At 40.4% G+C, this 14760-nt stretch overlaps 1 protein-coding gene across 7 annotated transcripts in view; it reads right to left on the bottom strand.

Moving 5' to 3' along the window:
* The window catches only part of kcc (solute carrier family 12 member kcc), an 836076-nt gene that overhangs the window by 248484 nt on the left and 572832 nt on the right, over nucleotides 1-14760 (bottom strand). For all 7 annotated transcript variants that reach the window (XM_065231465.1, XM_065231467.1, XM_065231461.1 and 4 more), the window contains one exon: nucleotides 8636-8706. In XM_065231465.1, the coding sequence (XP_065087537.1) occupies nucleotides 8636-8706 (71 nt within the window). The remainder of the gene's footprint in view (nucleotides 1-8635; nucleotides 8707-14760) is intronic.

Raw genomic sequence — 14760 nt, 5'->3', positions numbered from 1 at the left:
CATTGATATGATTGTGTGGCAAGTTCAATCACACTTCTGTGCCCAGGGGAGTCAAGAAATTTTCCAGCCCGAAAAATTCCTAGACCGAACCGGGAATCGAACCCAGCCACCTCCAGCATGGTCTTGGTTTGTAGCTGCGCCTTTACCGACTGAGCTAAGGGAGACCCCAGTTCGAAATGTAGTAGCTTGCTTAAAGATTCAGTGGCGCCAGCATGACAAATGTGAGCACATTCCCAACTAAAACCTTATTTGCGATGAATGTGAGTGTTATGTCTGTTTGTCTGAGATTTAACGCAAATATTTCCAAGCTCAATAATAATTCACTTCTTTCAAATGTTGAGAAAGGCATTTGCGTTAAATTAAAGACAATCCAATCGTGTATACGGTAGCATTGGGCGATCTTATCAAAAGAATCGATTTTGAAAATGATCGATTCACCGATTTAATCGACCTTTTTGAATTATTTAATTTTTTCTTCTATTGTCGCGCTTATGTTTAATTCTCATTTGGTTACGGTCGAAGCGCGCCGCTCATGAGCACGATGCAACTCCGCCCATAAGGATTATACACAGGTATGTAACTTTGATAGTATTGTATGGCAGCGGCTTGAGGAGTGAATCCTGGATAAAGAGCCGCCGTGTGTTAAATCAATGGGCGCAGTCGTACGGCCATAAACAGAAAACAGATGGTATAATCCTTTTTTGAGAAATTTTCCTGCCACACACAATAAATAACATAAACGATGCAAATGCTACAAAAGAGCAAAATCTTTGAAAGCAGTTTACATGGAAGAGATGTTATTTAACATGTGAGAAGTTTGTGCTCAGGATACATCCCAAATTACAATTCTGCAATCAATTTTCCACTCTAATTTATGATGGTTTTATGATGGTACAATGAATAATCCATTTAGTTTAAATACAGCATTTAACTGTGTAAAACGTTCCTGCTTAGTAGTTCACCTTTTTGCTGTTTTAAAAACCTTTTACAGTCTGGCAAGAAATCAAAAACTGTCTTGTTTTAAAATTAAATTTAAAGTAGTTCTCAATCCCACCATAAAACTGTTCTATAAATCAATCATAAACTTCATTAGCAATTTTTAATTAATGTCTTGATAAAATACCCTATAAACCTGTTCTATCATTATAAAAGCAATCATAAAACCATTAGGTTTTAAATGAGAGTAAAATATATATATTGTTGCCTTTTAGGCTTTTAAAAGTGTATCATAAAATCTCCTCTGTTTACAAATTGAACTTTAAAGATGGATCTTCATAATGAATAAAAACCAAATTTATGACAAGGATACCTCGAAGGATAAACGAAGTTGGAGGAAAAATTCAAGCCATGCTAACGACCGAAGGGAAGCCGATTTCAGTAAAATTTAGTTCTTTAGAAGATCCAGCACGTCCGGTGGAACGGGTACCATCAACGACTGAGCGAGCATCTGGTGGAGAAGAGTGAAGTGAGCGTGGTCCTCAAATTCATAAAACATTGTCAAAACAGCCTGAAAACAGACCAGTCTTCTCAAGCCCTTGCGAATAGATGAAGATGGGAATAACTTGCGTCAGTACCGACAGCAAACCACTGAAACTGTCAGTTAGTGGACACTAGTTGGTTTCCGATCCATAGCTGCGATTTTATTCGGCGAAAGGGTCATCACTTGGAAAAAATTCATTCAACCGTACATTCCTGCATTGTTTGATGGTGCATTTCCAGAACCATCCGGAAGATGGGAATCTTTTCGGGAATGATCGAGGTTACAGCTGTGCGAAATGCGAAATGTTGTGAACACTTTCTGAGCAACTGCTTCCAAGCCATCGGGAGAGAATCGCCTGGAAGAACGCTGAATCGCACAGCGCAACTATCGAAAGATAAACAAACTTTGACGTTTAACATTTTGTAAGCAACATTGCCGCCATAAATGCTGCAATAAATCTAAACGGGTTAGGATCAAGCAAAATGGCTTAAGATAAATACAATTCAGTCTACAAGTTTTCTTCATAAAAGCCATTTTAAAACCTTATGAATTTGTTAAGGATTTCTTGAAAGCAAAATAACTTTTTCACAAATGGCCCATGAAAATAAACTTTTATGCCTCCGCCATATTACAATTATTTGGTTTTCTTACAATCTTCGATTTTCAATCTTTATTTCCTTGCATATAGCATTATTTTAGTTAATTTAGTAATAAGAAAATATTTAGAATGCAAAAATCATGAGAAACAAAAATCTTGACTAAGCTTAATGAACGACCTGAAGAATATATTTTTTTTCGTAAGGTAAAATAATTAGTAAAATTGATGCTTTCCGTGGGCGGACTTAAGTTTTTCGATGTTTTCACGTACATTTCACATCAAATTTTATATGGCATCTAAAACTAGGCCACTTCATGAGAACTACACACTAAGAAAAAATCATGTAAATTTAGGTGCTCTGAGAATGACATATACGAGCGTTAATTTTGACATAAATTTGAGTCATAACAGTCGCGAATTATAGCTCAATCAAATGTACTTGTCGTCGAGAAACGAACTTTTCAGTCTCGGAGCACTTAATATGACGTGCCATGTTTGTTTACGTCTCATCTTTTATAAAAGGTGGATTCCGTCACGTGTAAAATTAGTTTTTTCTAAGTGTGTATGTTATAATTTTGGAAATCCGGCAGGATTTTTATACGATCAGTTTTTATTTTAATTATTTTGATAAAATCGGATGGTAAAGGGTGATACGGTCAAAATTTGGTCAAGGGAAAACGCGTGTAAATCGGTGAAATCGTTTATTTAAAAAATCAAATTAAATTTCTTTTTCAAGTTCAATTAGTATAAAATTCAGGAAAAATATTCAGTTAGGCTTCCGCTTTTCCAAATCCGAATTGCCAGGCCTTACGCTTGACCCCTGCCATCAGATTTTGTACAGCCACCTTGTCCACCTTCTTCGCCGCAGAAAGCCAGTTTGCCTTGAACTGCTGCTCGCCCTTAGCAGTTTTTTTGGTCTTCTTTAGGTTCCGCTTGACAATAGCCTAGTATTTCTCAATTGGGCGGAGCTCGGGCGTGTTGGGAGGGTTCTTGTCCTTGGGAACCACCTGCACGTTGTTGGCGGCGTACCACTCCATGGCCTTTTTACCGTAATGGCAAGATGCCAAATCCGGCCAAAACAGTACGGAACAACCGTGTTTCTTCAGGAAAGGCAGCAGACGTTTATTCAAACACTCTTTCACGTAAATTTCTTGGTTGACAGTCCCGGAAGCTATGAAAATGCTGCTTTTCAAGCCACAGGTACAGATGGCTTGCCAAACCAGATATTTCTTTGAGAACTTTGACAGTTTCATGTGCTTGAAAACATCTGCTACCTTTCCCCTTCCTTTTGCCGTATAAAACTCCTGTCCCGGAAGCTGCTTGTAGTCGGCTTTGACGTAGGTTTCGTCGTCCATTACCACGCAGTCAAACTTCGTCAGCATCGTCGTGTACAGCCTCCGGGATCGCGCTTTGGCCGTCGTATTTTGTTTATCATCGCGATTTGGAGTCACTACCTTCTTGTAAGTCGATAGTCCGGCTCGTTTTTTGGCTCGATGCACGGTTGTAGACGATACACCCAGCTTATTTGCGGCATCTCGGAGAGAGAGGTTAGGGTTTCGCTTGAAACTATCGGCAACTCTCTTTGTCGTCTCAGCGGCTTCCGGTTTTCGATTTCCCCCCGATCCAGACTTCCTGGCTGTCGACAAACGTTCCCCAAACACTTTAATTACATTTGTAACGGTTGATTTGGCAACTTTTAGCGATTTTGCCAACTTTGCGTGCGAGTAGCTCGGATTTTCGCGATGCGCGAGCAAAATTTTGATACGCTGCTCTTCTTGCTTGGACGGCATTTTGACAACTGAAGAGTGAATTCCAAAATCAAAATAGGAGCAATATTCTACACACACACACCTTCAAAATGAGGAGTGTTCAGGTTTTTTAAATGCAAAATTGAAAGAAATACGTCAAGTTGATATTGACCAAATTTTGACCGTATCACCCTTTATTTATGAATCCTTTTTTATCTTGATTGTTGTTTCTCTAGTGAACTTAGCAAGCAGGTAGGGTAAATGGCTCGGATTTATTGTTTCCAAATAGCTTTTATTGTAGCTTAAATACGGGTTTGAAATTGATCTCAATGCGTAAATAAATCTTGAAGAGCTTCGAAAATATACCCTTCAGAACCTTCTCCAGGGTGGGCCAACTAGACAGATTCTAGCAAAAATGAGGTTTTTGGTGGATGCATCAATGGCAAAGCAGTCTTGACCAGGGTTTTATGAATGTTGTTTTCTAGTAGCTTTGTAGTATTTTATAAAACTTAAAATGTTACTTGGGATGATTTGGTGTGCGATTTAACATGCTATAATATATATCTAAATATATAAACGCGATGTCATCCGGTTTTCTAAAATTTAAAATGGCGTATTTCGGTTTACGAAAAAAAAATAAAAAAAAATAAATTAAATGGGGTATTTTAGGAAAAAAAGACATGTACAGGTCACCGTAGTGATGATTGACGGCATTTTGAATTCCAATTAAAGCTTTCAGTTTTTTTTTAAATATCGATGGCATCTGCCGGTTTTATGCAAACTGCCAAAACTCTACTATTAGGTTGTTTTGATCTTATCAGTGCTGAGATTTGTCATTGTCATTGACAGACTTTCACGTGATATTGATTAAATTGTTTGTCACGTACACATCAAACAATTAATTTCAATATCACATCAAAGTGGATGCACTTCAATCGTGTCGAAAATATGAGTCAGTGACTCAGGACAGTCTTCTAATAAAAACAGTTAACGGCACATTAAAGTCAAACAATGCATAGACGGCATTAAACGCGTTTTCGACGGAATGGATAGGTTCATTCAACCCATATTACGGATTACGAGCTGCAAGATGTACAAAATTAAGCTTTCTAATCACTCGCAGGTGCGTAAAAGAAAAGCTGCCGAAGTAATTCGGGGGAATCAATCTCGCTGGTAATGATCTTAGCAGCAAACACAGCTTGAGCGTTCGGTCTTCTTTGTTCCATGGTTTCAATTAAAAGCAGACGACAGCGATCCACTTAAGACGGCAAGTTAGCCGTGTCACGCCAAGGCAGATGACGAAGTGCGTAGCGAACAAACTTTCTCTGTACACTCTCAAATCTGGCTATCCAGAATGCTTGGTATGGGCACCAGACGACAGCACTATACTCTAAGATTGAACGTACTAACGAACAATACAGCGCCCGCAGGCAAAGCGGATCGCGAAAGTCTTCAGATATTTTGAACATAAAGCCAAGCTGCCTGTTAGCTTTAGTCAGGATGTTTGTAGTGCGGTTAGAAAGTCAATTCATAGTCGAGTGTTACTCCCAAATCTTTGATCTGGCTAATCCTCTCTAACGTTTTCCCGGAAATGGAATAAAGGGTGATACGGTCAAAATTTGGTCAAGGGAAAACGCGTGTAAATCGGTGAAATCGTTTATTTAAAAAATCAAATTAAATTTCTTTTTCAAGTTCAATTAGTATAAAATTCAGGAAAAATATTCAGTTAGGCTTCCGCTTTTCCAAATCCGAATTGCCGGGCCTTACGCTTGACCCCTGCCATCAGATTTTGTACAGCCACCTTGTCCACCTTCTTCTCCGCAGAAAGCCAGTTTGCCTTGAACTGCTGCTCGCCCTTAGCAGTTTTTTTGGTCTTCTTTAAGTTCCGCTTGACAATAGCCCAGTATTTCTCAATTGGGCGGAGCTCTGGCGTGTTGGGAGGGTTCTTGTCCTTGGGAACCACCTGCACGTTGTTGGCGGCGTACCACTCCATGGCCTTTTTACCGTAATGGCAAGATGCCAAATCCGGCCAAAACAGTACGGAACAACCGTGTTTCTTCAGGAAAGGCAGCAGACGTTTATTCAAACACTCTTTCACGTAAATTTCTTGGTTGACAGTCCCGGAAGCTATGAAAATGCTGCTTTTCAAGCCACAGGTACAGATGGCTTGCCAAACCAGATATTTCTTTGCGAACTTTGACAGTTTCATGTGCTTGAAAACATCTGCTACCTTTCCCCTTCCGTTTGCCGTATAAAACTCCTGTCCCGGAAGCTGCTTGTAGTCGGCTTTGACGTAGGTTTCGTCGTCCATTACCACGCAGTCAAACTTCGTCAGCATCGTCGTGTACAGCCTCCGGGATCGCGCTTTGGCCGTCGTATTTTGTTTATCATCGCGATTTGGAGTCACTACCTTCTTGTAAGTCGATAGTCCGGCTCGTTTTTTGGCTCGATGCACGGTTGTAGACGATACACCCAGCTTATTTGCGGCATCTCGGAGAGAGAGGTTAGGGTTTCGCTTGAAACTACCGGCAACTCTCTTTGTCGTCTCAGTGGCTTCCGGTTTTCGATTTCCCCCCGATCCAGACTTCCTGGCTGTCGACAAACGTTCCCCAAACACTTTAATTACATTTGTAACGGTTGATTTGGCAACTTTTAGCGATTTTGCCAACTTTGCGTGCGAGTAGCTCGGATTTTCGCGATGCGCGAGCAAAATTTTGATACGCTGCTCTTCTTGCTTGGACGGCATTTTGACAACTGAAGAGTGAATTCCAAAATCAAAATAGGAGCAACATTCTACACACACACACACCTTCAAAATGAGGGGTGTTCAGGTTTTTTAAATGCAAAATTGAAAGAAATACGTCAAGTTGATATTGACCAAATTTTGACCGTATAACCCTTTAATTAAATATTATCGAGTTTTGTTTGCGGTGAAATGAGACCACATTGCACTTGTTGATGCTGAGCGTCAAGAAGTTAAGGGAGCACCAACTCTGCATACGATCCACAATCAGCGATGCAATTGTTAACCACATACATTTTGACATCGTCAGCGTAAAATAGCCGGCATCCAGGTGGCAGTACACACGAAAGCTCGTTGACGAAAAGCGAAAACAGAAGGGGTCCCAAATTACTTCCTTGGAGAACGCCGGAAACGTTAGTGAACACTTCAGAACGAGAAGCTCCAATCTTAACGCAAAGCGAACGGTTCGTAAGGTAAGATTTGAACCACGAGATGAAAGATCCAGACACTTCGAGTTTCTCAAGCTTGCTTAAAGGAATGTTGAGGTCTACTCGGTTAAATGCAGCCTTGAGATTAGTGTAAACAGCGTCGATTTGTCCACCAGAGGTCCGAACAAAAAAGCGACACGAATTCGGTAAAATTGGTTGTAACTGACCGTTTTGGGTAGCATCTATGCTGAGTCGTGGAGATATAATTTTTACAAGAGATGAAGATCGCCTCATTGATGATGATCTCGAATACTTTGGAGCAGTAACATAGTGATGTGATGCATCTGAAATTCTGGACATTCCTTTTATCGCCTTTCTTGTGGACGGGGAACATATACGAAAATTTCCACGTCCTGAGGCTCTCCTGTAGCGACAGATTAAATAACATCACCAAGGGAGAGAGCAACTACTCCGAAAACAGCTTCAGAACGGACGCAGGAATGCCGTCTGGCCCGGCAGCAAACGAGAGTTTCAACCTTTGAAGTGCTAGATTGACGGTATGTTCACTGAGCTCAAATGCATCTCTTGGAGAGTCGCGTATAGCAATCGTGACTTGATTTGGTGATTCATTGAACGAACTCATGAAATGTTGAGCAAAACGGCGGCATTTCTCCGGTTCAGATTCAGTGGATTGCTCACCGAGATGAACTGACAATGGCAAACCGACTTCGTTCTTTTAAGAGTTTACAAACGACCAGAAACGCTTTGGATTTATGCGAAGAGATGATTGCGTACGAAAGATACAGGAATCTGTTGTATTTCCTATAGTCGTTACTTGTGCGGTTGAACTCCTGCTTCGTAATGTACGAACGATTTTGGCAGTATCTTCGTAGCGATTTACCCCTATACCGTAAGTAGTTCAGCACGTAGATGCTTGTTCACTTTAACGGCTCCATATAATTTTTTTGCTCAAGTCATTTAATTTCGTTACAAATTTAGCTACTAAAAAAAATTGCACATGTTCGTCAATGACAGCATTGTCACTGATAATTGACATGGTTTGCCTTGACGATGACTGTTAGTTCAAATGAGTGACCAAAGCAGAATTTTGAATAATGCCGTGAATTTTCGAGATTATGCAGCACTGATACTGGATAATGATTTAGGTTTTCAATTTTTGTGAGATATAAAGCATATATATTTTGATGATTATTATTACCATTTACAATTAATCTGAATTGATTTGTTATTTATAAATTTAGGTTTTTTTAAAAGACTTTTCTAAACAGAATTGACAGAATGTCTTAGAGACTGTCCTTTCCCCTCGCCTTCAGATTTTGAGTGGTTTTCGAACTTTTCTTCCGTTGTGTAGGCAGTCATTAATTCAAATTTTAAAGCACTTGACACGCACTCTCTGAACTGCTTACGTAGCTTATTGTAAAGAAAACACTCCCGAGAAAACAATTCTGAATTTAAACCATCGTGTAAAATCTCCCCTGGTTTAATTTTGAACTATAGTTGGCGATTGTTAACAAATCTTGAATTGACAGATTTATCTGGCACATTTACGCAAAACCTTGCGCTATATATTGCAGATATTGCACTGATTTTTTCAAACGGTGTATGTGTTGAACTTACCGAGTATAAATACAGATTGGCGCCCACTTTTCCATCTTTGGATACGAAAGGCTGCTCATCGGTGGGTTCTCCTGTAATTATAAGAATGACCAAAAATGCTATTAATTAACGGTATCGAACATCGGAATGATTAAAACATAAATCGCATAAGCACCCCAGATTGAGAATAAAAATAGTTGCTATAGCTTTTTACTCCAGTTGACATATAAGCGGGGTGTATTTAGGTAGCTGCATATTTATTATACAGAGACGACACAGCGAAACCGGTGAAGGCGTGCTCAAGTGTGTACGAGCGTAGGCGGAAGGGGATCCGCCCTCGACCAGCTGCAGAGAGATTGTGCGGCAGGTTTTCCTCGATATATGCACTTTGACTGATGCATGATGCATGACAGCCAGTAGTGGGCGGTGAAGATGAACTAGCTGCTAGCGCAAATCAATACTTTTCCCGAGGAAATATGGAAGGTGGGTGCAGGCAACGCAGGAAGTTCCACGAGAGCTCTTCTGAATTGCGGTGGATGCATGAAAGGCATATTTTTTTCATTGCTAAACTCTTGTTCACATTCGTTAGCGAGTCCTGTATGGCTTTTGTTCTGGGAGTCATGTTTGTACTCTTGATGAATGCGCTGGCATAGTTTTGCATGATCGATATTTTTAATTGTGGCTACTTCTCTTTCATCACGTTTAATTTTTGTTTTGTTTCGATTCGAAAATGCATTCAATGAGCTATTTTTCAGAATTTTTACATTTGGGTTCACGGAAAGATAAGCTAATTGATTGAATTTATGTTTCCCCGAAGGGGTCGATGAAATGAGACTATACAAGTTATATGAAAACATAATGATTCATTGACCTGTGAAATTGATGAACATAAAATCGAAACAATTCACGTTTATCCGTGGAAAATATGCGCACATATCGGTACACTCGCCCTCGCATATGAAAGTCGAGGGGAAGGGCAACCGTGTTCAATTGGATGCTTGTTGTCACGGCTGGATGCCTCCGCTTCGGATTAATCCGTGAACCGAAAAACAACGAGCAGCATCAGCAGGAGGCAAGCGAATTGAGCGCGACAGGTTCAGCATAATCCGAAGTGACGGCAGGTGTCAGGCTCGGGGATGTCATTGTCATTGGCTAAGGGCAACATGTGTTTGGTTTTTGTTTGTTCGGGCGTGTTGAATGGAAAAATTAAAAAGATAATAATTGAGAGGAGCAGTGGCATGTGGCATGACAGTGAGATAATTATTAGATCGCTGTATAAGTGGGTCGTAAATTGCGATTAAACTCGAAATTAAATGGTGTAATGGTGATCCCCAGCGACAGGAGGCTTTAGTGAGGATTCTGCGGGAGAGCTGAGCAGCATTGCATCACAGAAATAATAAAAATGTAGACAAGTAAGACAAACAGGTTTATATATACAGTATGTATATCAATGACATTGTACAGATTTAAATTAACCAAATAACCCAAATTTAATAATCTGTTCAACAACTGGTTCAGACTATCTGCCAGAGCCAAAGATCGTGTGGCAGATAGAAGAATATCAGCTCACAAGGTAGGGTTAACTACCCCATTTCCGGCCTATTAAGCACAACCCGCCCTTAGTCTTTTTTAATCTAGCGTATTTTAGCACCAAACGGAATGTTATTATTACTGATGGCTTCCAAATTTATTTACCTTTCTGTATGTATCGTAAGATTTGATAAAGAGAAACCAATCGTTGATATATTGTTAAAAGTCTAACACTGCTTCTTGACATCAAACTCGGCCTACTGATTCTAAACTCGGCCTAATGCATTGAAACGCCATTGAAACACCAATGAATTCACTTCAGCCTATCGGATGAAAACAAAAATTGATTCGGTCGGAGCGCTTCTTTTGTTTTTGGTAATATTGGGTGCAAACTTTCATATCCCGCGATCTTTGACTTTGTTCTGTAGCATTTGAACTAATGTATAATACCAAAATCATAATTTACCTGTTAACACCGAAATCATGGATTTATTTGATGTTTTCTGTTTGATAGGCCCAAAATGGGCGATTAGGCCGAAGTAGTTCTCTACCCTATTAGTGAAGAAAATAGAAAAAGCGAATCCTCGACGTACATGGTAACTCCCTCTAGCTGCGGTGATCATCCCGAACAAGCAAGAAACAAATGATATGGTCCGCGCCCACGAAGGAAGATGGCATCTCCTTAAATTCACTACGCTTAAAAGGCCCGAACTCAATGTAACTCCAGTGTACTTTGTCGTCTTCGGATTGCAGCACTGAAAACGAATCTTACACAGAGAGTGAGTCACTTTTACTCATTCGTATGGATACATTCGTAAAAGTGTAGGATACTCATATTCTGAGTGACGTACGCGTTTAGAAATTTCGCCATACGAATGAGGGAAAGTGACTCACTTTTTGAGTTAGTTTCATTTTCAGTGAGCAGTATACATTGGAAATACCTCGCGTGTTTCGCAAGGATGTTGCTACCTTTGGAGTGACGTGCTCACCAGAACAGTACATTCCGTACATCAATGCTCGATTATTTGAAAATGAGTTCCGTTGTCAACTGCTAATTCCCACTGCTAAAAAAGGACGTCCTTTGAGCTTTGTATCCTTCAAAGTACTAGTATTGGATAACCCAATTTTCACTAACACCATCACCAAAAATGGATTCTGGCCCAGTTTTGTCAGCGTTGCCCCATTCGAGCATCACCTTCGGAAGTGGCAATCTGAGCTTGTTTTCTCAGGTAATTGCGCAAATTGTATATGACCTACCGAAGCAAGAAATGATCACAACACTGCCGTAAAAAGTCCTTTCGAACTTTCATCCACTCTGATTACAATGCTCAAATGACTGAGCTTGGTTTCTCAGGTAATTGCACGAACAGTATATGTCCTACCGTAGCAGGAAATGATCACTAAACATCCGTACATAGTACTCCGAAAATTTCAGTCATTCCCCGGCATGATGACTCTAATAAAAACAACGGTAACGCATCCAGGATCCAGGAAATATTTGCTGTATTACCAAAACATTGAAGGCATGATTAGAATCGTAGCTGAGTACAAATTGGCCTGCTCGGATGCTTGTTACGATATGCACGCCTTCATCGAAACTTGGTTGAACAGCAACACACTTTCTAAGCAAATATTTGGGTGGCTGTTACCCTACCGTTGAAAGTGGTCTTCATTTGCGTGTTGTATTTACCCTCGGATCGACTTGGCGATGCTGAGTTGATCGACCAACACGTTGATTCACTTTGTTGGGTTGTATCCAAGATGAATGCGACTGACGAGATCCTTGTTGTTGGTGATTTAAATCTTCGTTTAGTCAGTTGCTTTCCTACAACCGACAACGAGGCAGCGGTTCCATCTGGAGTGGATTCACATGGCCGAATTGTGTTGCCCTTGTTGTAGCGCGTTTGTTGGTTTCGGTTGCTTATTCTCGAATTGAAAGCAGAATTTGAAAATAATTACCGAGAAGAGTGGAATGTTTGTTAACACGGTGCAGTTTCGTTTCTTAGCGGGTGGTCCTGGGCCGTCTTGGTTCGAGATCGGCGGATTTGTGAAGCAGTTGGACTCTGATGTGTTGGAAATGGACACGACATACAAAATATTGGACAACAAATGTGTGTATATCAAGTTCATGTCACTGGAGGCAATGGAAGAAACGCTACGAAGGAACACGGATACCCCAAAGTTCCACTAGGCAAACGGAAAAGTCAGTGGAGGTGCGCATGTCAATCGCGGGGACAGGTGCGCATGTCAATCTACCTCCAGAAGTAACAGACAACGAACTATCATTGGAGTTTGGTAAATCCGTGAAAAAAATTTCCTGTGGAGTCGGGCCTCGATCACATGTATACTGGCGTGCGAGGTTTGTAAATTGATATCGAGGAGGATATTCCACCGACGCTGGATTTCCTTAATCGAGAAGGAAAAAGTGTTTTTGTGCCAATCGGAAGGGCATCGTAGAGATTCTTGTCCATCTCGGAAAATCGGGAGCCAACATGAAAAATGGAAACAAGAGAAGGGTCAAACCAATTCCTATGCAGTAGTCGTTGGAAAAAGAGTGGTGTCAAATGAAACGCAAATTATGGAGGAAGAAGTCATCGAGGTACTAGAAGAGGAGATCAACGAAAATACACCGGAAATGGAAACAGTGAAACAGCAGAATGGAATTGTACACAAGAACCACAATGTTACGAAAAATATGGTATCAAAGACTATTCTGAAAAAGTGACAGAGCTGAGTGTTGCATCCAGGAACACGTGCGAAAACAGCAGCGATGGGATCGGCTGACTATGACAGGATCCACCGAACATTCGCCCTCGAAAAAGAGCTCTCGTAAGAGCTCAAGATGATCATCTACTAGTAAACCGCTAGAATTACGTACATTTTGTAACTTTAACATGAAATATCGGCTCCGTAAAGCTAACGCAATTGAGCCTTACTAATAAAAAAACTAAATTTTTTTTTTGTTGCTTTAGTCGACTGGTCATCGAATGCAGCTGGGTACATTCATCCTCTCTCTAATGGTTCATATATTACACCTCTAGTAGTATCTCTCCTAGATTGCTACACATACTGCTGATCTTCTGCAACGGAACGGGATCTCCAATGAAAATCATAGACTGCTTGATCTATGCTTCCTGAACAGTAAACTCGCCTCTAATTGTTCGATCCAAGAGGCACCTAGTTCAGCGTTGTAGACAACATTCACCTCTGCAGTTATAATTACACTTATATCGGGTTACCGTGGACAGCGTTTCGTATGACTACCGAAGGACTGACTTCGAGGGAATGGAAACCTTTTTCAAAAACATGAGCTGGGACGATGAACTCATAGATCGTGACGCGAATGCTGCCTCTTCTGTTTTCTCGAATATTGTCGTCTATGCGATCGATCAGTTTGTACCCATGACAACTTCACCCATATATAATAACCTTCTTAGGTCAAACCAACGACTCAAGCGACTGAAGTTAAACTTTGTAAACTTCGAACGGAGGCATCGTAGAAAAAGTACAACCTCGTTAACAAATAGTATATGCGCACAACAAACAGCTTTATCAAGCCCATCATCACCTTCTACAACCCAAGTAACATTTCAAGTTTTATCGAGGTTTTAAAGCATTCTACAAGTCTAAATCATGGTCTACAGAGCCCTAATAAAACCCAAATTGTTACTTGGACAAACTAAACTCAAAGCAAATCCCAAGAGCTTCAGAAATCATGTCAACGATCAACGGAAGGAATCGGGCTTACCTTCTACCATGTACAATACGGATCGAGAATGGTCTGATACGAAAGGAATCGCTGACCTGTTCATGTCACAATACAGCAGTGGCTTCGTCAAAGAAAATTTACCTATCGAGTACATTGTAACCGGTGTAAACGAGGCTCCCGTACTTTGTGTTGTTGGACCGCATTCGCCTATCTCGACTAATAATGTTCGTAGCAGTCATTCTTTCTACACTCAACTTAGCTGAAAATGAAGACAACCTTAACAGATAGACCAACTGCCTGCATGAATTTGAATTTTGACAAATCGACAGTGAGCATGCATAAAGGCGTATACGCGATGATCGATTCTCTTCATCGATTTTATCTTTGCATTGCTACTGTAGCAGCTAAGCGAAACAATTTTCTAGAATTTGTTCAATGCAAAGTTGTAACAGGTTGTATTGGCTATCAAAAACAACAGTAAACGTAACGGGAAACGTTGATTCTAGCAAGTTGCTAACAAAAGAGAAAATCGACGAAGAGCATCGATCATCGCGTTTAAGTCCTTATGCATACTCACTGTTGATATTCTATTGATCAAGGCAACCTTTGAGTATCGAAGTCAACATTTGTTTTTGTTCATTCGTGACTAAAAGTTTATTTTCGCCTGTGTTGTTGTCAATATCAATATTCATCTTCATCTTGGTGGGGATGATTTTGAGGATCAAATGCAAAATGATTATTTTCATATTACACAAATACAGCGCTGTAGAACGTGTTGTGTTGATTTTTATAAACAGATTGATGGAAAATTATTGCCTCGTGCTGAATTGATGATAATATCAAGGGGTACTCAACACTGCACACTTAAATCTGTGCCGAGTGATTGAGCTGTGCCGAAAGCTCTGCC

Source organism: Ochlerotatus camptorhynchus, unplaced genomic scaffold (assembly GCF_037179485.1).
Source record: "Ochlerotatus camptorhynchus isolate MF236.1 unplaced genomic scaffold, CSIRO-AGI_Acam_v1.1 ptg000357l, whole genome shotgun sequence".
Lineage (NCBI taxonomy): Eukaryota > Metazoa > Arthropoda > Insecta > Diptera > Culicidae > Ochlerotatus > Ochlerotatus camptorhynchus.
This window is presented reverse-complemented; position numbering and strand designations above follow the sequence as displayed.